This window comes from Sus scrofa, chromosome 14, assembly GCF_000003025.6.
Source record: "Sus scrofa isolate TJ Tabasco breed Duroc chromosome 14, Sscrofa11.1, whole genome shotgun sequence".
Classification (NCBI taxonomy): Eukaryota; Metazoa; Chordata; class Mammalia; order Artiodactyla; family Suidae; genus Sus; species Sus scrofa.
The window spans coordinates 88,937,939-88,964,460 of NC_010456.5; the positions used below are offsets into that span (position 1 = coordinate 88,937,939).

A 26,522-nucleotide genomic window follows, 5' to 3' on the forward strand; every position below is an offset into this window, starting at 1 on the left:
CTGTTCACCAGAACCTCCAGGGCGGGAAAGAGGGAGTGAAGACTCGGGAAGAAGAAGCAAGTGAAGGTACAGGTGCGAGGCCTCCCTTCATCTCCCCACACCAAGGGCGCCTCACCCTGACTGCGCATGTGTGATCTCCTGCATGGGCCACCTCCACCACGAGCTGGCAGGCCCCAAGCACATGTGACTTCCAAGTTGACATCTGAGTTAGGGCACTCAATATTCCAGTTGTCAATTTAATGCCTCGAAGCTCCAGATCCGAAGCTCCAAATTCATCTTTCAATACGAGCTCTCTTTTACAGTGAGCGCGATGCGCAGCTTTCTCAGTAGAGGGTGCTAGAAAGATATTGCGAGAGGCGGGCTCTCCAGCTGTTTCTGGGGGCTCAGCGTGTGTCCGTGACTGAGAGTGACTCTCTGCTCCTACACACACCCTGGAGGCGCGGTCTCTGGGACACACCTCTGCCCAGCCTTGTCAAGTAATCACCTTCTCCCGACCCCTTCTGTCTACACGGACGCTGCGGGCTCCAGGCCTCCGGCTGGCACTACCTCCCCTGGCTTTAGCTCACCCGGCCCAGAAAGTCACCCTGCCCCTATCTGTGATCGGTGATCGCCTGTGTCTCGCTTGTCAAGTGACTGCAGACACCTATGGCCGGGCAAAGCAGAGAACTTGGCCATCATCGTGGGCTGCAAGCACAACTCCTACAGCAGATCTGAAGCCCAGCCTGGAGAGGGGGCCTCCCTTGAAGTTTGTCCCTCACTGGGTACTGCCCTCACTCCTATGGGGCCAAGTTTGAGTTTTCTCATACCTGACAGTTACTCTTCTATCAGAGTTGAATAGTTCTTTATATTAACTTCCCTTGTTTAGACTACCGAGTGTGTGGGTTCTGTTCCCTGATGGGACACTAGCTGCTGCAGCATCTGGCAGGAAAACATGTGGGGGTGTAAGCCCTCTCAGTGGCTACCCCTGCCAGAAACTACCCCAGTTTCTGGTTCTGCCCAGACTGCCCAGGTGTTGGGAGAGGTCCACAGAGCTGCACCTGCTCTCTCCTAGACATTATGCCTAGGAAGCTGCAATATCAAGGCAAAGGAGGACTTTCTTTCAACTCTGCCTCATTCCATGGGTCCGAGAGTCAGAATTCCCTTCCCAGAGCAGCTTGGCAGGTGGGTGTCCTTTGCCTACTCTTTCTAATACCTCGGACTAATGACAGATCAATACGCAGCACCCAGAAGTGTGTTTGGCAAGTTTCACATTCAATGCCCTGTAACTCAGCCGCCCAGACACACTGTCTTACCAACACGAAGGTCTTCCAGGAGCCTCTCAGCAGCCAGGGACAAGAGGGACCAGATTTCCTCTTCAGACAGAGCTTCACCCCGGACCTGCAAGGCACTGGCCAGAGTCACAGAGGCCGCGCTCATGCCTGCAAAGACATGCGTGTGGCAGAGTTCTTGTGATGTCCTGGAGCACGTCTGGGTCAGCACTCGCCACGCCAGCCCAGGCATGGTCCAGCCCCCTCTGCAGTGTGCACCCCTCCCACAAGACTGGGCCCAGGGCCAGGCAGACAGGAGAAACTAAAGAAATGTGGGCCGGCTGGGCTCGAGTGGTTCTCAGTGTATGAGCACATAAATAAATAAATAACCCCCTAGTTCAGGGTTAAGTCAATAAATGAATGAATGAACAAAAGAACCAGGAGAAGGGCTCCCTCTGAGCTGGGCATGCGCTGTCACAGAAAGCTTCCTTGATTGGGGAATGTCTCTTGCCTTCTCTCCTCTCTGGGAAAGTCTGGGAAAGTGAGTTAACAACCTTTTTTGCCTTCAATGCACGATTCATGATGTCTTTCCCTTTCTGGCTGCCACATGCAGAGTTGGATTTGGTGCCAGCACCAGCCCTGTCTCTAATGATGGGCAACACCTGCCTGAAGGGTGAGACTTGCTAGAAGGAATACAGAAAGGCTGTGTTTTGAAAAGGCACAGACTCACAAGAATGCACGGGACTGATTTGCTGGAGGAGGAGGTGAAAAAAGCTGGTCTTCACTTCCCTCTCTTCTTAGAACTGCTCCCTTAAACTAAAATGACATTTAAATGTCTGTCCCACTGACAAAGCTGCCACTCACTAATCACCAGTGTGGAGAGCCCCAGGTGCGGTGGCAGCAGGAAGAGGCCAGGCAGGCTTTTCCTAATCCATTTACGTCACTGATCTTTTCTCTAGCCAGACCTCAGAAGGCGGGTGTGCTGAGCTGGAGGCAGGGTGGGGAGCACATCATGGACTCGCCATCTCTACATCCAATGTGCTAATCCAAGCTCTCAACCCACCAGCTCCGCATGTCCCTACATCTGCCTCTAGGACCAGCCTCAGGAAGGGAGAGAGATTCCCAAGAGAAGGAGCCTGGCTTCTATGTGAGATGTTATTCATCGCAAGGAGTCTGTAGGGAGGGACTTTTGATCCCATTTACTGGCAGGAGAGCAGTCCAAGGGAAGCCAGATAAAAAATGATGGAATCAAAGCTGAAATGCAGGCCCTCGATTGTCTTTCTTTTCTTTATCTCCCTCCTACTTCTTTTTTTTGAAACTTTTCTTGAGTCTAATGAAGCAGGTATTCTCATTCTGCCACATTTTTCTAAATCCTTATAACCACAATGAAAGGCAGATTAGCAAAAAAAAAAAAAGAACAAAAAAAAACAATGGGATGAGATTATGATTCTCAAACAGGAAATGAAATCTCTGACTCTCAAAATAAAATATCCCACAAAAATATGAAATGTTTTTTTCCAGTACTTTGAGACTAGGAAAAAAAATTGCAGGAAAATTAGCAAGGCTGATATAGACTATAGCAAGCCTGGTAAGACCACCATTTCAAGATAGTAATTCAAGGGAGGAAGGACAGTTTTCAACAAATAGCATTGGATCCATCATTAAAAAAAAATCACACCTTATACAAAAATTAACTCAATGGATTTAGATTAATGTAGAACACAAAACTATAAGTTTTAAAAATAATAGGAGACAATATTTGGGATCTAGAACTAGGCAATGGGTTCTTAGACTTATCACCAAAGACACAAGCATATAAAAGAAAAATCTGATAAATTGGACCTCATCAAAATTAAAAACTTTTGCTCCCAGAAAGGTGCTATTAAGAGGATGAAACAACAAGCTAAAGGCTGAGAGGAAATATTTGAAAATGACATATCTGACAAAATATACATAGAGTATTTATAAAGAACTCTCAAAATTGATTAGAAAACAAACCATCCAATTAGAAAATAGGCAAAAGATATGAAGAGACATGGCACCAAAAAGAATATACAGATGATGGAGTTCCCGTCGTGGCGCAGTGGTTAACGAATCTGACTAGGAACCATGAGATTGCGGGTTCGGTCCCTGCCCTTGCTCAGTGGGTTAACGATCCGGCGTTGCCGTGAGCTGTGGTGTAGGTCACAGACGCAGCTCGGATCCCACGTTGCTGTGGCTGTGGTGTAGGCCAGCAGCTACAGCTCCAATTTGACCCCTATCCTGGGAACCTCCATATGCCGCGGGAGCAGCCCAAGAAATGGCAAAAAATAAGACAAAAAAATAAGTAAATAAATAAAATAAAATCATAACATATTAAAAATATATATATATATACAGATGATGATGAAGAACAAACTATGTTCAACATTACTAGCCATTAGAGAAATGCAAATTAAAATAATGATTAGATGTTACTAAACACCTACCAGAGTGACTAAAATAAAAAATTGTGACAATATCAAATGTTGGTGAAGATGCAGAGAAATTAGGTTACTCACTCACACATTGCTGATGGGAATGTGAAATAGTATGGCTAACTTGTAAAGCAGTTTGGAAGTTTCTTACAAAACTAAATATGTAATTACCATTCAACCTGACAATTGCACTTTTGAGAATTTATCCCAAAGATAAATATATTTACATTAACACATTAATGTTCATAGCAGCTTTATTTGTAATGGCCCCAAACTGGAAAGAACCCAGATGACCTTCAACAGATGAGTGATTAAGCAAACTGGGGTACCATGGCATACTATTCAGCAATTAAAAAGAATCAACTGTCAATACATACATCTTGGATGAATTTCCAGAGAATTACACTGAGTGAAAGAAAGCCAGTCTCAAAGGTTATATATTGTATGATTCCATTTATATAAAATTCTTGAAATGACAAAATGATAGAAATGGAAAACAAATTAGTGGCTGCCAGAGCTTATAGATGGGAGGAAGAAAAGTGGGTGTGGTTTTAATAGGGCAACAGACATCAGATGGAATCCTTGTGATGACAGAACTGTTCTACATCTGTTTTTTTGGCCCCATCTGTGGCACATGGAGGTTCTCTGGCCAGAAATTGAACTTGTGCTACAACATTGACCCAAGAGACTGCAGTGACAATCCTGGATCCTTAACCCACTGCACCCCCAAGAGAACTCCAGCAGTGTTCCATATTTAACTTTGATGATGTATCCACAAACTACACATGCAATGAAATTACATGAAACTAAATGCTTATGCACACACACACACACACACACACACACACCAGTGAATGCAAGTGTATAAGTGTTGGGAAGTCACAACCAAATCTGCCATTGCATCTATGCCATTTTTGTGGTTGTTGTATTTTACTATAGTTTTGCTAGATGTGATAATTGAAGGAGACTAGGTAAAGTGTACATGGGATCACTCTGTATTATTTTTCACAACTGTATGTGAATCTACAGCTACCTCAAAATTATAAAGCTCAGTTAAAAAAACACAATGAGATATTTTATGTCAATTAAATTGGGAAGAATAAGAGATCTGGTACCACCATTTGGCAAATCTGGAACTAAGTAAGACTCTCCTTTGCTGCAGGTGAGATTGTAAACTGGTCCAACAAACCACCCATTTACTAGTGTGAACTAATACATGTGAACATGCATGTAAAAAAAAAATACCCACAAGTCAGGCACTAGCCTAAGTGTTGTTGCTCTGTTCAGGGACTCCCAGGCTAGGGAATTACACTGGGTTAGATAACTATAGGTAGCACCTATGTGGACACATAACATCATATGTGCACATGATTACACATATATGTCTGAGGTGGTTAAGGTTGCCATATCTGCTTCTTCAGCAGATACATCCTGTAACAATACTCTAATATCACCTCTTTTTTATTTTATATTTTTGTCTTTTTAGGGCCACAATGCAGCATATGGAGGTTCCCAGGCTAGGGGTCAAATCAGCTATAGCTGCTGGCCTATGCCACAGCCACAGCAACACGGGATCCAAGCCACATCTGCAGCCTACACCACAGCTCACCATATCTTGAGTGAGGCCAGGGATCGAACCCACATTCTCATGGATACTAGTCAGGTTCACTAACCACGGAGCCATGACAGGAACTCCTAACATCACCCCTTAAATAGCTACAATTGTGCAGAAGAACAATATTTTGCCCATCGCAGGCTTTTATGCAAATGGACTTGTAAATGTGGTACCAAAATATGAACAACAAAAAATAGATAATTGGATTTCATAAAAATTTAAAACTTCTATGCTTCAATGATACTATCAAGAAAGTGAAAAGACAACTCACATAATGGAAGAAAATATATGCTGATCATACGTCTGATAAGAGAATAGTATCCAGAATATTTAAAGAACTTTCACATTTCAACAATAAAAAGACAAATAACCCAATTTAAAAACAAGCAGAGGATATGAACAGACATTTCTCAGAAGAAGCAGAACTAGTAACGAATAAGGCCATGAAAAGATGCTCAACATCACTAATCACCAGGTAAATGCAAACCAAATCAATATAAGACAGCATTTCACATCTATAAGGATAGCTATAACCAAAAACTGGACCATAGTAAGTGTTGGCAAAACTGTGGAGATATAAGAACCCTCGTATATTGCTGGTGGGAGTGTAATGTAGCCACTTTGGAAAAACAGTTCAGCAGTTCCTCAAAGAGTCAATGACTCAGCAGTTTCACTCCTAGGTATATACCCAAAGAGAAATGAAAACATATGTCCACACCAAAACTTGTGCACAAATATTCAATAATATGCTGCATTATTGATAACATCCCCAAAGTAGAAACAACCCAAATATTCATAAACTGATGAATGGATGCACTAAATGCAGTATACACATACAATCAAACATTATTTAGCAATGAAAAGGAAGGAGGTACTTACTGCTACTTGCCACAGGATGAACAAAGCTTTTTTAAAAACCCCTTTATGATTGACATACAGAAAGCTTTTCTTATTGAAGGTTCACAACTTGATGAGTTTGGAGATAAGTATAAACCCATGAAACCATCGCCATAACTTATACCATACAAAATTGATGAATCTCGAAAACACTATGCTAAGTGAAAGAAGTCAGTCACATATCGTATGATTTCATTCGTATGAAATATCCAGAATAAACAAATCAATTGAGACAAAGTAGATCAGCAGTTGGTAAGGGTTTGGGGAATGAGGGAGGGGGAATGACTGCTAATGGGTATGGAGTTCTTTTGGGGGTAACGACAATATTCTAGAATTCGTGGTAATATTTAGGCAACTTAACGAACATACTAAATACTTCTGCTTTGTACACCTTTAAAAGGTGAATTTTACGGTATGTGAATTATCTCAATAACTGGTTTTAAAAGAAGCAGATGGAAGGGAACCTGTATTTAAATAACACATCAACTTTTCTTTTAATGAGCAAGACTAACTATAGGGTCTAGCAATGCACATGTGAAGGATAAAACTATAAAGAAACAAAATGAAGTGGTGACTGTACAAGTCGGGATGATGCTTACCCTTGGGGAAGCCAGGGGACTGTGACTGAGATGGAGGATATTGAGAGGCTCCTGGAATGGGTCGCAAAGTTCTGTTTTTTGGCCTGGGTGATGGTTACAAAGCTGTTCACCTTAAAGTGTCTCATTAAGCTATGCATTTGTCATATGGTGCTCTGTTTCTGTTATTTTACAGTGAAAAAGTTTAAGACAATTTTAAGCATTGCTCTGCTAAAAATATTCTTAAGCAAATCTACAAAAAAATGTACTCCATTTCCACCTACTTTCTTGAAATATGAATCCAACAATTTTCTTCAGTTATGTTAATCTTGTCTAAAGAGTTATTCAGAAACTCTGCCAACAAATGCTAACTAAAAAAAAAAAAAAAAAAAGTTCTTTTTTTTTTTCTACCTAGGGTGGATAATGGAGCATCCAACATCTAGAAAACCATGTAACTGATCAGGTTGGCCAATCAAGCACTCCTCAGCTGTTAGAGCTGAAGAGTTCCTTGAGACTTGACGTGGCCATTGTTGGAAGTGTTAGAATCAAAGCTTCCTCATCAAACACAAGGCTAAACCCAGGAGTAAGTGCCAGCAAACTCTTCATCATTCTTTCCATTAAAATAAATCTGTCACACTTGTTCCATTGCACATGCATGATCCTACTACATGAAGAAATGTGTACCTTCTGCTTTTCTGTACAAACTCCCTTGTCTGACTGGCTCCAGTATCACAGCTGAGTATCACTTTTTGCCCACAGTGGTAAGTTGGTGTCTGCAAAGAACTCCCTTGGCTGAGAACCATGCAGGGTGCTGAATTTCCATGGCAGCCCTAGCCACAGCCCTCCGCTCTGATTTGGATCACTCCAGAGACTCTTCTCTAGCCCACTACTCCTCAAGCCACCTGGACTCACATGAACATTGCTATCTCTGCGGAATATTGCAAATGTCATTTCAGAGCCAACTGATGCTTTCTCTAATAACAATACAAGTAGACATTCCTTAGAGCTTACTGAATGCAGGCACTGTCCTGAGTGCTGTATGTGTATAAATATCAGACTATGAAACAGCCACCATCAGCCCTTTACCAGCATGCTGCGATGCCTCTAGGCTTCTCTCCAAGTTTTTCTAAATGGTCTGGTGGGCAAGTACATGCTGCTGCTATACCATGGACTGAAAAGGGCCCATTAACTAAAGGATGGAAGGATCCCACCATATGGAAAAACCAGGTCCTCCTGTCAGTGAGGATGCTTGGAGAAAGCCTCCAGCCGATGGGCATGCCTTTGGGGGGGCGGGGTTCCATTGCTGCACCCTCATCACTCTGCCACCTGAGTTCTTGTATCAACTCCATGCTCTGTGAGTGACTAATAACCTAAAAGTCTTCTATGGTTGACTAATAACCTAAAAGTCTCTTTTTCCATCAGAAACCCCATTGCCCATTCATTAGTCTCCTGGGGCTCCCTTCCTTAAGTTCTCATGCTTTGGGTGGTACATCCCATCTGCCAGAGATTCTCACCTATTGGCCTCTGGCTTCCAGCAGCCTTGCACCCAGGTCTCACTCAGCCTCAAAGCTCCCTCCTTGACCTTGCTCTTTAGTGCTGCTTCTTGGGCTGCCCACTCACATGGGCCACGATGGCAATAGCCCTGAACTTCATCTGCCAGTTATCCCCACACTCTTGCCTCAGCCATCCCTTATTTAACAAAGGCTTATCAAGGACCTAGTGTATTTTAAGCTTCAGCTACAAATAGAGTGGTAGGTACAATAGAATGTCATATCCTTGAGATGCTTGCATTTATCAGGGACAAGGAAAAGGGAACAGATCATGAACAGATAAACTAAATAATTCTGCAGAGAGAGAGACTAGGCAGAATAACTAGACAAGGGGGTACACTACAGTTTGTCTTTGGTGTGGGTACACTTGAGCCAGAGTGGTCTGGGAAGACATTTCAGGTAGGTGACATTTAAGCTGAGACTTGAAAGTTGAGAAGGTGTCAGTCTTAGGAAAATCTTTCCAGGCAGAGGGAAGACCAGGCACAAAATCCCAGGACTTGGCAGATCCCAAGACCAGAGAGAAGCAGGGCGGGGCAGGAGCATGGGCTGAGGGAGTTGAGCAAGGGCAAAGAGCTGGCCAGGCGCCCTCCTGACAAGCCTCTCAAGGAGAGGAGTTTGCATGTTTGCCTAGGAGCAATGGGAAACCTGGCCTATCTGCTAGTTTGCAGCGGAAATGCAACCCACACTGTGCAAAGCCACACAGAAGACTTACTGCCATAGCCCTGCTGCCCAGTATTCACCAGGTGGGAGGAAGTAACAAAGCTTGAGCACCAGCATCTAACACCTTATCCCATTTAAGCCTTTACCAGTCCTGTAAGTGGAGGAATGGGGAAGGCTCAGTCTGCCCCACCCCCTTAGGAAGAACCGTGTCCAAGTCACCTGACAGCTGCTGAGTGAGGATCATCAAGTGCCAGCTGGCAGAGCAAGCCACCTACTCAAGGGCGTGCCTTGGGCATTTGTTGCCATGATATTTTACAGTGTTTATAAAGTGCTGGCTTCTGAAGTGAGGATGGCTACTAATCTTAACCTATCTATTGACTGAATGTGTAATGGCTTATTTTTTCTTTTTAGGGCCACACCCGCGGCATATGGAAGTTCCCAAGCTAGGGGTCGAATCAGAGCTACAGCTGCCAGCCCACACTACAGCCACAGCAACACAGGATCCAAGCCATGTCTGCAACATACACCACAGCCCACAGCAATGCCAGATCCTTAACCCACTGAGAGAGGTCAGAGATGGAATTCGCATCCTCGTGGATACTAGTCGGATTCGTTTCTGCTGTGTCACAACAGGAACTCCTATGTAATGGCTTCTGAACTGTGAGATTTTAGCCACATTCCAGCATTCTGCCTCATTTTCCTCTCCCTCACCACCTGCCAAGGCACCAATGAGGATCTCTGGCCTTAAGCTATGTGTGGTTAGCACCATTTACAACCCTCTGCAGTGCCATAGGCTACTCAACCCTGCATGGAGACAACGGGTCGATGGAGCCTCAAAGACCCTCCCTTTTTTTTTTTTCTTTCATTTTTTTAAGTTTTATTAAAGTACATTGTCTGTTTACTATGTTGTGCCATTTTCTGCTGTACAGCAAAGTGACCCAGTCATACATAAACATTCTTTTTCTCATATGGTCTTCCATCCTGGTCTATCCCAAGAGCCTGGATGTAGTTCCCTGTGCTGTCCTGTAAGACCTCATTTCTTATCCATTCTAAATGGATAGTTTGCATCCACTGACCCCAACTCACAGACCCTTCTTAACTTGGAAGTTCAAGGGGCCACTGCCCAGGAGTAAAGGGCATAAAGTCGGAAATTAGAGCAGCAGAGGAGACCTGTAGGGTGGGGACAATGGGACAGCCTCTGGTCTCATGCGGACTCCTTCCTTGAAACACTCCTATCACTTCAGACTCCTGACTGCCCTAACTTTGCTCAATATTCTTTCTCCTTCTCTTGGTCCCAGAAATGCTCTCCCTTAAAACTCTCTCAGACTCTGTAATAGTTTCCCATGGCTGCTGTAACAAGTTACCACAAACCTGGCTTGTGGGAATTTATTAACTCGGAGAAGCCAGTTTCACTGGGCTGTGATCAGCTGCAGCAAAACCATGCACCCTCCATAGGCTCTATGGGAGAATCATTTCCATGTCTCTTCCAGTGTCTTGGCCGCCAGCATCCCTTGGCTTGCAGCCACATCACTCCAATCTCTGCCTTTGTCATCACCTCAACTTCTCCTCTTCTTTCTGTTTTAAATCTCCCTCTGCTGGCCTCTTATAAGGACAGCTGTGAATCAGGCACATCTGGATAATCTACTGTAATCTCCCCATCTCAAGACCCTTTAACGCAATCACATCTGCAGTCTTTTTTGCCTAGAAGGTCATATTCACAGGTTCCACCAATCATGTTATGGCTATCTTGTGTGTGTGTGTGTGTGTGTGTGTGTGTGTGTGTGGTGTAGGTGGAGGGAGGCATTGTTTAGTCTACCACAGACATTGTTCATGCAGCACTCTCTACCTGGCGGCTAAAAAAAGACATGAGCTTTGGAAATTAAATCTGCAGCTGGATATCAGGCTGTATGAATTAAGGCACAGAGCATACTCTTAACCTCTTCAAGCCCCCAAGTTGTGTCATGCAGGAAATAGGGTTAATCATGGCAGGTCCCTCATGGAACTGTTGGGAAGATTATAGCAAAGTGCTCAGTATGTAAAAGGTGCTGAAACCATCTTATTTCCCTTCTCTTTCTGTCTCTGCTCCAACCACCCAGAGAGGGATTTTTAAGCATCAGGGCTGCTGAGCAACTTCCAACTATGAGATTTTTAGGATATGGTGTTAATTGTTTCCATCTGTCTGCCAAGACTGAGGCGCTGTAAACTTCCCATTTTCTCCTTTAGCAAAAAGCCTAAAATATCTCAATGTCCCCAAAATAGACACCCCAGGAGGGACTAGGGAAGGATGTGGGGCTCCCAAGGCATCAAAGTGCTCAGAATGATCCTTGTTTCTCTCCTCCTTTTGTTCCACACATCTCTCTTCATTCCTTCTCCCTTTAGACACTCATTAAAAACAGCCACCTGCACTCAAACCACAATCTGAGCAAAACTTTCCAGAAGGCAAATGACATCTTTCCCACCAGGAGGGAAAGACAGCTTCTGCCTCAGCTGGGCTCTGTTTTAAAGAGGCAAAGGTGTCAGGGCTCTTGCCTTCTAGAACATTCCCATGGTGAGCTTCTTGGAACCTGACCCCAGGTGGCATTCTCCACACAGACCCTGCCCCCCTCCCTGATTTAAATACTAGCTGCAGAATTGACACCATATGACCTTGAACAAGTAAACTCTCAAAATCTCATTTCCCTCTTTTATATACATATATATATATATATATATATATATATTTGTCTTTTTGGTTTTTTTAGGGCCATACCAGTAGCATATGGAAGTTCCCAGGGTAGGGGTCTAATTGGAGCTGTAGCCACTGGCCTACACCACAGCCACAGCAATGCCAGATCTGAGCTGGGTCTTCAGCCTACACCACAGCTTATGGCAATGCCGGATCCTTAACCCACTGAGCGAGGCCAGGGATCGAACTCTCAACCTCATGGTTCTTAGTCAGATTCATTTCCCCTGCGCCACGACGTCATCCCCTCATCTGTAAAGGGAGATAATACTTTCCACCATCCAAGATGGCTGTGAGGAACAGAACAAGCCGATGGGGAAAAAGCAACTAGCAGATGGCCTATCTTTCTTTAGTGCTCCAAGGTAGAGTCTTGCATTCCTAGAGAACAGAATGGATGCTAGTGTCCAGAAAAATATGAGAGCATTTTGAAGTAGTGTTACTCCCATTTTCCACGTTTACATATAATTTTCCTGATATTTACATTATCTATCCTAATGAGGCAAGTTTTTACGTGCATTTATTTTAAAAGGAGAATGTGTATAATCATAGTAAGTGAAAAATTAGTATTATTGGACTTAAAGAGAAGGTAATTATGACTAATTTTTTTTTAATCATTGAAATCTTGCCAAACAATATTGCCTTCCAAACGCTCTGAGCCTGAGGCCTGATCTTTCACTGTGAAAGGGGTGATTTGTTCAAAAAACGTGAAAGGCCTATGGTTCTGAAGAGACTCTCTTCTTGACATAATCTGAAGAGTTAAAGTAAAATATCAAAAACATTATTCAAGGTTATTAACACAGTTTGTGTTTCACCCGTGTTCTTTGGTCCTGCTTGTCCTTTGGAAAGATCTGTTTCATCCTTTTTTGAGGCCTTGGGGCCAGCTATAACATAATCTGTACTCAGAGGGTACCAATTTTACATTAAGGTAATGCCTTCTAAGGAGAAGAGCCCTTTAGAACTTAGAGAGTTTTTAAACAATTGTGTGATTCCCAGAAAAAAATTTCAAAATAGGCAAAGCCAAATGATCCCCATTTCCTGGTGAGGAAACTGAGAATTTAACTGACTAAAAGTCACAAAAGTCACATGTCTAGTTAGTGCCATTTGAGTTTCTAAATGGGGGGAGGGATGGAGTTGTAACCTAACAAAACTAATTAAAGCTGCATGTGTTTAAATTAGTATTCAATTTATTAATGTTGTGGATTTTAAAAGCTGCTTTATCTTAAATCTTAAATTCAGCACTATGCTCCATTCATCTAATGACTGGTATAAAAAAGTAAAGAACCACTTCACATGAGGTTCAGTTAATGTTCAACTAATTCATAATCTAACTGGCAGGGTTCCCCAGAGACCCAGTAGTAATTTGCCCAGGTAGAGAGGTCTATTCACATACCTCTTCCCAGACCTCCTTGTGACCAGTTTTTTAATCATATTCCTTCCAAGTCCTTGACTATCCAGCTAGGTTATTGGTTATAGCCCACGAATCAGTATAGCTTTGACCTCTGGCCATTTCTCCATTGAAGAAAAGTGAACCACTAGGTATATTGCTTGAAATTCCACCCAATGTGAGGATTTCCCTTCATCATCATCCTTCTGTGATGTCCCCCAAAGGGGCTGCTTCTGTGAACAGGTTCAAGTCTGGGAAGTGACTTAAGGGCTATGACTCAACATTTTGATGATTCCAGTAAGATTGCTGTTCAATTTAGCTAGAACTCATCCACTTATACAATTAATCATGGTATCCCTAGAAGAGATAGAGCTAGGCTATCTACTAAGCCATATATATATATATGGGTTTTTTCTTTGAAAAAGAAAATCTTGGATAGGACCTGATGCTAAAGTCTTGAGGCAGAATTTCTTCTTCCTCTGGGAAACCTCAGGTCTAAAGTCCTTTCAAACGATTGTATGAGGGCCACCACCTACATTATCAAGGATAATCTTCTTACTTAAAGTCAACTTATGTAAATGTTAACCATACTTACAAAATACCTTCACAGAAACACCCAGATTAGTGTTTGATTGAATAACTGGGTACTATAGTATCATAAACAAATCATCATACCTATTATTAACATATTAAATTCTTCTAGAAAATTAACTCTATTTTCAAAATTAGTTAATTCCCCTCACCATTTAAAATGTTTTTTTTTTTAATGGGGGGGTATTTGTTTGTTAGCTTTTGCCTTTTAGGGCTGCGCCTGCATCACAGGGACGTTCCCAGGCTAGGGGTCAAATCAGAGCTGCAGCTGCCACAGCCACAGCCACAGCAACGCAGGATCCAAGCTGCATCTGTGACCTACACCACAGCTTACAGCAACACCAGATCCTTAACACACTGAGCAAGGCCAGGGATTGAACCTGCATCCTCATGGATACTAGACAGCTACATTACGCTGAGCCACAATGGGAATTCCCCCAAGCCTTCTTATATATACTCACAACTCCTATAAATCTCATGAATAAAGACAGAATATCAAATCAGGTTCTCAAACATTTCATAATTTTTGGTGCTGATGCAATCAATATTATGTTTATAATTTCAAATTCTAATTATCAAAGAACTATTGACTATTTTTTAATTGAATGTGTCTCCCTCTAGCTTCCACTTATAAATCCTGTTTATAAACTTAGCTAATTGGAGTTCCCATCATGGCTCAGTGGTTAACAAACCCAACCAAGATCCATGAGGATGTGGGTTCTATTCCTGGCCTCACTCAGTGAGTTAAGGATCTGGTGTTTCTGTGGCTGTGGCGTAGGCCGGCAGCTGTAGCTTGGGTTAGACCCCTAGCTTGGAAACGTCCATATACTGCAGGTGCAGCCCTAAAAAAGACAAAAAGACAAAAATAAATAAATAAACTTAGCTAATTACATGCTTACAATTTCACATTAAATCACAAGTCAAGAATGTTGTGTTCTCCAATATGTCATGTCTTCTTAAATATTTCAAATATCTTAAAAATAAACTCATTGCCTTCATGATTACAAGGCTTATCCCTAAAGGAATACTGCAATTATTAATGCTCTATCTTTGCCTTCCCAAACTTTTGTTTTTATCTCCCCAGTGGAAACTACTGGGTCTAAATATTTAGTTTATGGATGTGTTACAGAGATTCTGGACCTGGGTCCAAGATTTTTCAGAGAATTAGGTGAACTTTTAGCTTTGAGACTATTCTCTAGCACAACCTGTAACAACTGGTAGTGACCTTTTTCATGATGTGTACTTGCCTGAGTTACATAGATTGGATGCATCACAGTACATTCTGATTATAATTGTTTTATCATCCAAGGTACACTGTTAAGATTCTATATCCTCTTTATAGAGCTTTCTTATCTATCTCCTATATCTATTTCATCAACCACTTCTAAACAGGTTTTGTTTTCCCACAAGTGGCTAAGAATACTCAAATGTACACCCTCTCCCAACAGGCTTATGCTACTCCAGGCACACTCACTGCCATGCAAAGTGAAAAACAAAGAGAACAAGAAGACCTCGTGTGACTACAATCAAGCCATGTTTAAAGGCAGCCCTTAAGGCACTTTGGCATTTTCTCTGGAAAGCCTTCTTCTACTTATTTGGAAATCCCTTGGCATCCTATGCCAGTTTCACAGCATGAAAAAGAAAATTTGGCTTTTGCTGAATCCCTCTCATAATCAGCCTACTGAATAGAAGAAAAAGTCCAAGCCTAGAATTTCTGTCCACAGAAATGCAGTCTGTTTAATATTTGTGGTTACTGGAGTTCCTGTTGTGGCTCAGCAGAAACGGATCTGACTAGCATCCACAAAGATGCAGGTTCGATCCCTGGCCTTGCCCAGTGGGTTAAGAATCCGGCATTGCCATGAGCTGTGGTGTAGGTTGCAGACTCGGCTCGGATCTGGCTTTGCTGTGGCTGTGGTGTACATCAGCAGCCACAGCTCCAATTCAACCCCTAACCTGGGAACTTCCCTATGCCGCAGGCACGGCCCTAAAAAGACAAAAATATGCATATATTTGTGCTCACAAATTCCAGAGAGAAAAGGACAACTCATGCTATGGTAGGGAAATCACTGTGTAATGCATCATTCCTCTGCCCTCAGCAGCCCCCTTTAAGCATGATCCTCCTGGTAAAGAGCTTAGTTTAGGTGAGTAGGAAGGAGAGTCAATGATAACTCACTCTTGTCCTCTAGGCTACAGATTAATAATAACAATAATTATGACTATGTATATTAAACCTATATCATGCATTATAAGTAAATATGTACACCTAAATATTTATCTATAAATAAATACATGTTTGTTCATACTTTTATAATTTCTCTTAAGCCACCTAACAACCCTCAGTAAAGTAGCTATTAATATCAGCGTTTTTCCTATTAGAAATCCATATTTCAGAGAACTGAAGTCACACACTCAAATGCATATAGCTGGTAAGTAATAAAAATTAAAAATTATAAAAATTAAATTTAAATCAGGTCGTTGAATTTTATTTAATGATATGTAGGTTGAAAGTGTATAGGTATAATGTCTCCAACTTTCTTTGAAATGCATCAAAAAATACAATGAAAGTTCCGTGTGGTGCTGCAGGTTGAGGATCTGGTGTTGCCACAGCTGTGGAGTAGGACCTAACTGCAGTGCAGTTTTGATCCCTGGCCCAGAAACTTCCACATGCCATAGATGTGGCCAAAAAAAAAAGGAAAAAGATTTTTTTGATTAATTAATTAATATAAAAAATGAGCTCACACCTAGGCCACCTTCTAGTAACAATGCACTAATGCAGAACATCAAAGACAAAGCCTATTTATTTTATCAGATACAAAGACAAATTATCTACAAAGCAATTACACTCATCTTAGAAATTATATCTTAACAGTAGCATATAAGCTGAAGAAAATTAGGATACTCATCTCAAAAATTAGAAAGCCACTCTACAGTTTCCAAATCAGCAGAGTATTATGAAAAGAGTATAAAAAGTTTATTGATCCAACATAAGGCAGGAAAGGGGAAAACAAAGAAAAATAATGATAAATAAATCACACAAAGTAAGACCAATCAATAATATACCATCAATAATATACCAGAAGTCAGTAAATGTAGAAAGATTAAATATACCTACAAAAAGACTGAATTTACTCTATCTATCAAGACATCGCTAAAGAGTAAAATGGTAACCCAGAGGGGGAGAAGATATTTGTAATACTTATATTTTAAAAAAGACTCCTATCCAGGAATCCAGGACGTACTTTTAAAACTACCACAAGTCAATTTTAAAAAAACAGACCACTGGGGGAAAAAAAAAAAAGGACAAAATTGGATAAGCAAATCACAAAAAGAGAATACTCATCTGACCAACAGACAAACATAAAAATGTGCTCAACTTTAACAATCATCTGAGAATTCCAATTATAATCACAAAGAGATACCACTATACACCCATCAGAAGGACTGAAATGAAAAAGACATAAACTACCAAGTATTGATGAAGATATTGAATAACTGGAACTCTCATGTCTCATTGGCAGAAGTCTAAATTAGTACAATGACTTAAAAAAAAAACTACCTGGCAATATCAACAAAAGTTAAGAACATGCCTACTCCATAACCCAAATTTCTACTCTTCAATATATTCTCAACAAGTATATACATGTCAACAAAAGGCATGTAGGGAAAGGACATAGCTGCGCTATTCATAGTCTCACCAAATTGGAAACTACTCAAATGGCTTCAACAGTAGGACAGATAGGTAAATTATAATATATATACCACACAATAAATACTCTATGGCAATGAGATTGAACAAACTACAAATAAACACATCTGATAAACAGAACATTGAGCAAAATAATCCATGCGAAAAAGTGTTTTCTGTCTAATTTAACCTATATAGTTTTTTTTTTTGTTTTTTTTGTTTTTTTTTTTTGTCTTTTTGCCATTTCTTGGGCCACTCCCACGGCATATGGAGGTTCCCAGGCTAGGGGTCTAATCGGAGCTGTAGCTGTCAGCCTACGCCAGAGCCACAGCAACACTGGATCCGAGCCGCGTGTGCGACCCACACCACAGCTCACGGCAACGCCTGATCCTCAACCCACTGAGCAAGGGCAGGGACCGAACCGCAACCTCATGGTTCCTAGTCGGACTCGTTAACCACTGCGCCATGACGGGAACTCCCTATATAGTTTTTTTAAAGAGTGGTAAAACTAAGCCATCCTGTTAGAAGTCAGGGTAGAGGTGAAAGGGAACACTTAAGGCTTCTGTCAAGCTGATAATGTTCTGTTTATTAGTCTGGGTGTTGGTTATGCAGATGTGTTCAGTTTGTGAAAATTCATCCAGGAGCACACTTATGATTTTTACACTTTTCTTTACATATCTTTAATGTCAATAAAAAAACTTTTCAAAAACTGAGTTCATTAGATTAGAGGAAAAGGAAAATCTTGCTTAAATTAATTAAAAGAAGCCATCTAAAACAAAATTGCAAAAAAATTGTAAAGACAGAATTGAGGATGAGAGTACTACGGAAGCACTAAGAGAAAGCTGGTATAGCAATATTAATAAAAGACAAAAGTTAAATCTTTATCAAAACAATAACCAAGAAAATCCCCCCCCCAAAAAATACCAATTATGGCAGTTCCGTTGCATCGCAAGAGGTTAAGCAGCCAGCATTGGCACTGCAGCAGCCCCAGTTGCTGCTGTGGCACGGGTTCAATCCCTGGCACAGCAATTTCCACATGTCATGGGTGTGGCCCCCCCCAAAAAAAATCCATGAACTTAAATGCTCCAAAAATACAAGCACAAAGTCTACAAAGAAAAAGTTGACAGAATAACCAGGAGAAATTTACAAATTGAAAATCATAGGAAGAAATTATAACATATTTTTCTTAGAAATCAATTAGTCAAATAAAATAATGATATTGAAGACTTGAACAATAATAACCTTAACATATTTTTCTAATAAGTCATGATCAACAAATGTATTTCTTTTATATAAATTATTTCTTACATGATTGGTAAATAGGGGAAACGAAGACAATATAATATAGAAATAACACTGGTAATCATTAAGTCTTTTTCCTAGAACAGAGATGTTTTGCACCACAAGTAATAACAAATGAACACCAAGTGTTCTTTTACTATGCTTTGGAAGTATTCTATCGAAGTTTTCTCTGATCTTTCTGCATCATTAGCCAAATGTTGGATTCTAAATATTAAGCATACAAAGTAGTTTGAAATCGCCACAGAACCATACTGTGATATAATTTCTTCTGGCAAGGTATGAGAAGACAAGTTTTAACAATGAAAGAAAAACATGAAATTCTGAAGTATTTTTTAAAATGAAAGAACAGGGGACATCCCCTGAGCTACTGAATCAAGGGCATCAAGATTGTTGCACACAATTAGAGACAGTGTGAAAATAAAAGAAAGTTATCAAGCTGGAACAATTGATTGCTAGTTCAAAAAAATGTAAATGAAGTCGAGAAATAAGAATAAGAAAGGCAATGGAAAGACCAAAGATCAAACACAATACAGAAGCCATTAGGGGAAAGCTATTCCACAATTTAAGGAAAATTCTTGGCAATATACAAAGACCTTTTCATTAATGCTAAACTATTTCAAGTGTGTTGTCCTTTAGTGTTCACAGGGCTGGTTTAGTGGCTTTATGAGCTGGTATGTTTTTCACGATGGTAGGATCTCTGATGAATCTGAAAGTGTTAATGAAGAGGCTGCAAAGACTTTTTACCCAGTGTTAGAACAAAAAAAGTTGTATTATAAAACACTTATGAATAAAACAGTGTAGTAGTAGCATATGAACAGACTAATGAAACAGAATATGAAATAGAAATAGACCAAAATGAATAAGAACATTTAGTAATTTATTTATTTACTTATTTATTGTTGGCCACACCCACAGCATATGAAAGTTCCTGAGCCAGGGATCAAACTGTGCCACAGCACTGACCCGAGGCACAGTAGTGACAACACTGGATCCTTAACCCACCGAACCACCAGGGGACTTTGAAAATTTAGTCATTTAAATCCGTGAGGAGAGATACATTGACTAATGAATGCTACTGGTATTAATAGTTATTTATTTGGCAAAAATTCCTACTTCACCCCCCCACACAAAAATTAAGTTAATTAAAGTACTAAATATTACATATCTATATAGGAGAAGGGGGAAGGAAGGAAAGGGAGAGATTTAGGATACAGTATATTTTTTAATAGGGCCACATCCACAGCATATGGATGTTCCTAGGCTAGGGGTCTAATCAGAGCTGGAGCTTCTGGCCTGAGCCACAGCCACAGCCACAGCAATTGGGGATCCAAGCCACGTCTGTGACCTACGCTGCAGCTCACAGCAATGCCAGATCTTTAACCCACTGAGTGGGGCCAGGGATCGAACCTGCATCCTCATGGATACTAGTCGGGTTCATTACCCCTGAGCCACAATGGAAACTCCTAGGACATAATACTGCTGATGAATTTATTTATAAATGAAATGGTGAAAGCCTTCTTAAGCAAGATAACAAATTCAAAATCCATGAAAGGCAAGTGATATATTGGACTTCATTTTAAAAAAATAAAACTTTGGTATGTCATTTACATGAATTAAGTTTAAAAATACACAATAGGAAGACTTCCAATTTCTGCTCCAACATGTGAAGAGTTTGGAAGTCATTACTCCCGTCCTCACAATAAGAAAAAAAGTTAGGAGTTCCCGTCGTGGCTCAGTGGTTAACGAATCCAACTAGGAACCATGAGGTTGCGGGTTCGATCCCTGGCCTTGCTCAGTGGGTTAAGGATCCAGCGTTGCCGTGAAATGTGGTGTAGGTTGCAGACACAGCTCGGATCTGGCGTTGCTGTGGCTGTGGCTGTGGCGGGTGGCTACAGCTCCAATTGGTTCCCTATCCTGGGAACCTCTATATGCCTTGGGTGTGTCCCTAGAAAAGGTAAAAAGACAAGAAAGAAAAAGAAAAAGAAAAAGAAAAAAAGTTAAATAAATTGACATCAGCACCCCTTCTTAGAGCTATCAGAGTACTGAGGTCTCAAAGCAAACTGATGTCCCCAAAACTAAAGGGATGTGTAAACACAGGGCCACAGCTTACCATTAACAGAAGTGGCAGGAGTCAGTACCAGGAAGGAAAGTGTTCACACAGCTGGTTTAGTGGCTTTAAGAGCTGGTATGTTTTTCACAATGCTAGTAATTGACAAACTTTGGAGGTTAAGGGTACACTAGCTTAATAACTAAAAATTCTGTAGGGTCCAGTCTGAGAGAGCTCAAAACTTTTATGAGTTTTATCTCCAAGAGTCCCACCACATTCTTGTAGGAGGATATCTGAGAAAATCCCCTCATGCTTTCTATCAGGGAAGAAAAATCTAAGCATTTGAAATAAGCCAAGAGCATTCTGATCTCCCTCTCAAGGGAAACTACTTTACCAGAGTCTAACCAACAGGAGGGAAGGAACATACCCAAATCTAGTGCCTCTAGCCTTCTGTCTCACCATAAGGGAGAAGGAAGCTAAGAAGAATTGTGAAGGTCACAGCCCAAGGAAACTGGCTTACCAAAAGACTGAGACCTAACCATAGGATTATAGAACACAACTTCTCTTCCACACCCTACCAGCACATCAACAGGTCTCCTGTATAAAAATAGGATGACAATGGAGAGAACTGCAAGGATTCTATTTAAGGAGTTTTTAAAGAAATGCAAAAACAGCAGAGGAGACAAAAACAAAGATGTTAGAAGAAGTTGAGGCATTCCTCTGTGACTGACATAGCGTCCATGAGGATGTGGGTTTGATCCCTGGCCTTGCCCAGTGGGTTAAGGATCCAGCATTGCCACAAGGTGCAGCATAGGTCACAGATGCAGCTGGGATCCAGTGTTGCTGTGGCTGTGGCTAGGCCCCATTTGCAGCTCTGATTCCACCCTGAGCACAGGAACTTCCATATGCCACAGGTGTGGCCATAAAAAAAAAAAATTGAATCATTTTGTTATACAGCAGAAATTAGGGAGTTCCTGTTGTGGCACGGTGGGAAAGGATCAGACTAGTATCCATGAGGATGTAGGTTGGATCCCTGGCCTTCCTCACTGGATTGAGGATCCGGCATTGCCACGATCTGTGGTATAGATCGCAGTAAAGGTTCGGATCCCAAGTTTCCGTGGTTGTTGCATAAGCTGGCAGCTATAGCTCCAATTCAACCCTGAGCCTGGGAACTTCCACACGCTGCTGGTGCACTTCTAAAAAAAAGAAAAGAAAGAAAAGAAAAAGAAATTAACGCAACATTGCAAATACACTATACTTCAATAAAAAACATTTTTTAAAGTTTTTAAGAAAGAAGCAAAATGATATAGATCAGAAACCCAGAGATGATAGATGATAGATCGATAAAGAAGAATGTCAAAGAAGAAAATGAAGGTACAATTAAACCAGTTATTTCTTTTATTCTTAATTGATTTAAAAGATAACTTTACTGAAGTGATAACAGCACAATGTAATGCGTGATTACACTTTATGAATAAGTGAAATGAATAAGAGCCAGCGGAGGGAGGGAGAAATTGGGATTTCACTGTTATAGGCACCTGCACTACACATGAAGTTGTATGGTGTTCACTGAAGGTGAACTTAGATTAGTTCTAATGTGTACTGCAAGCTCTAGGGAACTAAAATATTTTTTAAAAAGAAGTATAAATAACATGCTGAGACAGAAGAGAAAATGAAAATATACAAAATGCTTACATAAAACTAGAGAAAGCAGGGCGTTCCAGTTGTGGCTCAGGGGTTTGAGAACCCAACTAGTATCCATGAGGATGTGGGTTTGATCCCTGGCCTTGCTCAGTGGGTTAAGGATCCAGCATTGCTGGAAGCTGTAGTGTAGGTGGCAGATGCTGTGGTATAGGCTGGCAGCTGCAGCTCCAATTTGATCCCTGGCCTGAGAACTTCCATATGCCATGGGTACATCCCTAAAAAAGACAAAAAAGAAAGTAAGGAAGGGAGGGAGGGAGGGAAAAAGGAAGGATAATTTAAACATAATGGCACAGATTGATTAAAAGGATAGAGAATGATACATCATACTAACACAAATCAAAAGAACGCTGGAGTAACTACCTTAATTTCGGACAAAGCAGACTTCAGAACAAAGAAAATGATTAGAGACAAAAAGAGGCGTTACATAAAAATAAAGGAGTCAACATTCAAGAAGACAAAACAAAACTTAATGTGTATGTGCTTAAACAAGAGCAGTCAGAATGATACTAGGATGGCCAAAATCCAGAGCCTTGAAAATACCAAATGCTGCAAAGATGTCCAGCAATAGGAATTCTTATTCATTGCTGGTGGGAGTGCAAAATGGTATAGCTACTTTGGAAGACAGTTTGGCAATTTCTTACAAAACTAAACATACTCTTATTACACAATCCAGCAATTGTACTCCTCAGTATTTACTCAAAGGAGTTATAAGCTTATGTTTATATAAAGCTTACACATGGATATTTATAATAATTTTATTTATAATTGCTAAAACCAAGATAACCTTCAGTAGGTGAAGGAATAAAATATGGTACATCCAGCCACTGGAATGTTATTTAAGGATAAGTAGAAATGAGCTATCAAACCATGAAAAGACATGGAGGAAACTTAGATGCCTGTTACTAAGTGGAAAAAGCCAATCTGAAAAAGTTGCTTATGGTCTATAGCCATACTGCCCTGAATGCACAGGATTTTGTCTGAAAAATCATACATATGGTATGATTCCACCTATATGACATTTTGGAAAAGGCAAATCTACAGAAGCAGTCAAAAGATCAGTGGTTTCTAAGGGTTGGGAAGGAGGGACAGGTGATTAAGTGGAATGCAGAGGCTGTGTAGAGCAGTGAAACTATTCTGTATGATATCGTAATGTCATTTCACATTTGTTGAAACCAATGGAATGTATAACACCAAGTGAATCCTAATGTAAATTATAGACATAAGCTATTACAACCATGTAAAAGTAAGGAAATATAAGGATCAGGAGGTCTAAGAGCAAGGCAAGAAAATTAAGGGCAATTAACAAAAGAGCTTCCAGGGCCCAAGAATAAAATGAAGACCAAGTCTAGGGAAGAGGAGTTAGCCAGTCTTTGGAAGCAAAGATCTGGGAGGAAAGCAACCAAAACACCCACCTCAGGGCCAAAAAGCCTGGAAGGAAAGCAGAATAGCAAAGCATAATGGCTAAGATGGAAGGTTCTAAGTCAGGTTGGGAGTTCCCGTCGTGGCTCAGTGGTTAACAAACCTGACTGGTATCCATGAGGATTGGGTTCAATCCCTGGCCTTGCTCAGTGGGTTAAGGATCCAGTGTTGCATGAGCTGTGGTGTAGGTCACAGACATATCAGAGGATGAACTGAGGCCATAAACTGGGACCAGCTGCTCAGGGTCCAGTGGGCTTCTGTGGCCTGAACACAAAAGCATTGGGCCAAAGGGACCTTCAAAAAGGGATGATGGGGGTCAGGGGGAGCCACCACCAGGGCCAGAGACTAGGGGGATTGAGAAGGGGAGAGGTAGGGGTTCCCGTCGTGGCTCAGTGGTTAACGAATCCGACTAGGAACCATGAGGTTGCGGGTTCGGTCCCTGCCCTTGCTCAGCGGGTTAACGATCCAGCATTGCCGTGAGCTGTGGTGTAGGTTGCAGACGCGGCTCAGATCCAGCGTTGCTGTGGCTCTGGTGTAGGCCGGCGGCTACAGCTCCGATTAGACCCCTAGCCTGGGAACCTCCATATGCCACGGGAGCGGCCCAAGAAATAGCAAAAAGACACACAAAAAAAGGCGGGGGGGGAGAAGTAACCAACAGGGCTATTTTCATTCACGATCCCACACATGATGCTGTGGGACCTGTCCATACTTCCCTGGCAACAAGAGCACCTCTTTAGTTGAGCAGGTCCCTCTGAGCCAACCCTCACCTTCCTCCAAAACCTCCAGTCCAACGAGCAAGACTGATGAAGAGGCATCCTGGACAAAGGACTGAACCCAAGAGTCTGTCCAGGAAGGTTTACATTGCTTTCTGGATGTTTTAGGCTAAAAACACTTTATACTAAGTAGCATTACATCCTTCTTATAGAAGGGCAAAATAAACACGATTTTAAAAATAAAAGTATTAATGCCTCATAACTTAGCCAAAATAAATTCCATTGAGTACTAATGAGCCAGACCTAAGGGGTTAGACATTGGGAATTCAAAGAATAGGATCCCACCAGGGGAGTGAGCACTGTGCCTGCAAGGATCTGAAGTCCAGTGACATCTCTGGACGGCTGCAAACATCCCTCATCCTTTTCTGTTCTATATTTAAATCCATAGCAATTTCCCCATATTGGTCTTTACAAAAAAGTACAGCATTGACTTTCACCCCTGAATCCATTCCTGTGTTTCATATTTTAATGAATGATATATTTGCCCATAGAAAGAAGCAGGTGTTCTTCCTAATCACTTTCTTTGTCCCCCTGTCTCCCATCCCTACTAATGATATTCCCATCCCCATGGATTCTGCCTCTTTAAAACCCTCTTAGATCCTATGATGTGCTGAAGAAGGCTTCTACTGACTGCTGAGAGCCAATTATTGAATCTCTAGAAATTTTGCAAGCTGATTGTTAAACACAGATATTACAAAAAATTAAGTTATAAAAACTTCCAATTAAATAAATTATATTAACAACATACTCAAAACTCACTATTTCCTAATTATTTTACTATATATTATGTTGTCTATGTTTATTTAAATCGATTCCATGTATATGGTAGAAATTATATACATCGGTGGGCTGGTGCATATCTCTTCCAGCTTTGTGGTCAGAGATATAGAATTGGGAGCTTAGAATTGGCCATGGTGGGAGTATTTACACAAAAGGAATTGGCAAAAGCTACAAATCAGGGCTTGGTTTGTTGTTTTTGTTGATTGTCTAGACTGTGAATAACAACAACGAAAAAAACGTTGCCTGCCATTTCAGTAAACAACAAATGTTGCTGCCTTTAAGCCATTAGCTACTGCAGCCACCCAACTGCGGGCCCCAGGGAAATTCAGGATGGAGAAAAACAGGATACTGGCCTTAGATAGTTCGGATGCATATCCAAAGAATAACTTCAATGAGCTCAGACTCTTGCATCTTTCCATACGTAGAAAGACACTAAAATCATTAACTGGAGATGTCTGTTTTTTATGATTAATAGTAATCTTTTGATGTTCAATTACATAGTTTTTTGTTTGTTTCTTTTTCCTTTTCAACAAAAATTCCTCTATATCCTGGTTCCTCCCTTACCTCTTTGGAATAGTCCCAGCTATCTGAAATGCTGCCTTCCCAGGCTACATACATTCAGTAATGTTGTCAAATAAAATATAATTTTCAATTTTTAGATGGTGCTTTTTTTTCAATCAACAAAACTTAAAACACTAACAATGCAAATGAAAGCTAAAAGTGTGCCATGTCAGCAACTATTATATTGTAAATAGAACAAAATTTGAGGAGACATTCTTCCAGAACTCAAAACTATTGTTCAATTCAGCAAAAACATCATTTATGTCATTGATTAATGAATGGAGTTAACACATTCACCTTCATTGCTTACTTGTCAGTGTAAACAAAAATATCAGTCAATGCTGAAACTATAGTCATTGGTCAACTGCAAACATAGGCTGACTAAGGATACAAGAGTTCAGCAAAAATCAATGAAAACATTCCACGTGAATCAGTTGGCTATACAGAATCAGCAATTAAGAGTATTGGATAATTTATTACTTATAAATTGTGCAATGCACGTCCTTCACATCAACAACATTTATAATGAACTTACATATGTATGTATACATGTT

General features: G+C 40.9%; 1 protein-coding gene across 4 annotated transcripts in view; it reads right to left on the reverse strand.

Annotated features, from left to right (window-relative positions):
- The window catches only part of FRMPD2 (FERM and PDZ domain containing 2), a 118,235-nt gene that overhangs the window by 89,967 nt on the left and 1,746 nt on the right, over positions 1-26,522 (reverse strand). For all 4 annotated transcript variants that reach the window (XM_021073049.1, XM_021073051.1, XM_021073048.1 and 1 more), the window contains exon 2: positions 1,293-1,418. In XM_021073049.1, the coding sequence (XP_020928708.1) occupies positions 1,293-1,416 (124 nt within the window). In that variant the 5' untranslated portion in view covers positions 1,417-1,418. The remainder of the gene's footprint in view (positions 1-1,292; positions 1,419-26,522) is intronic.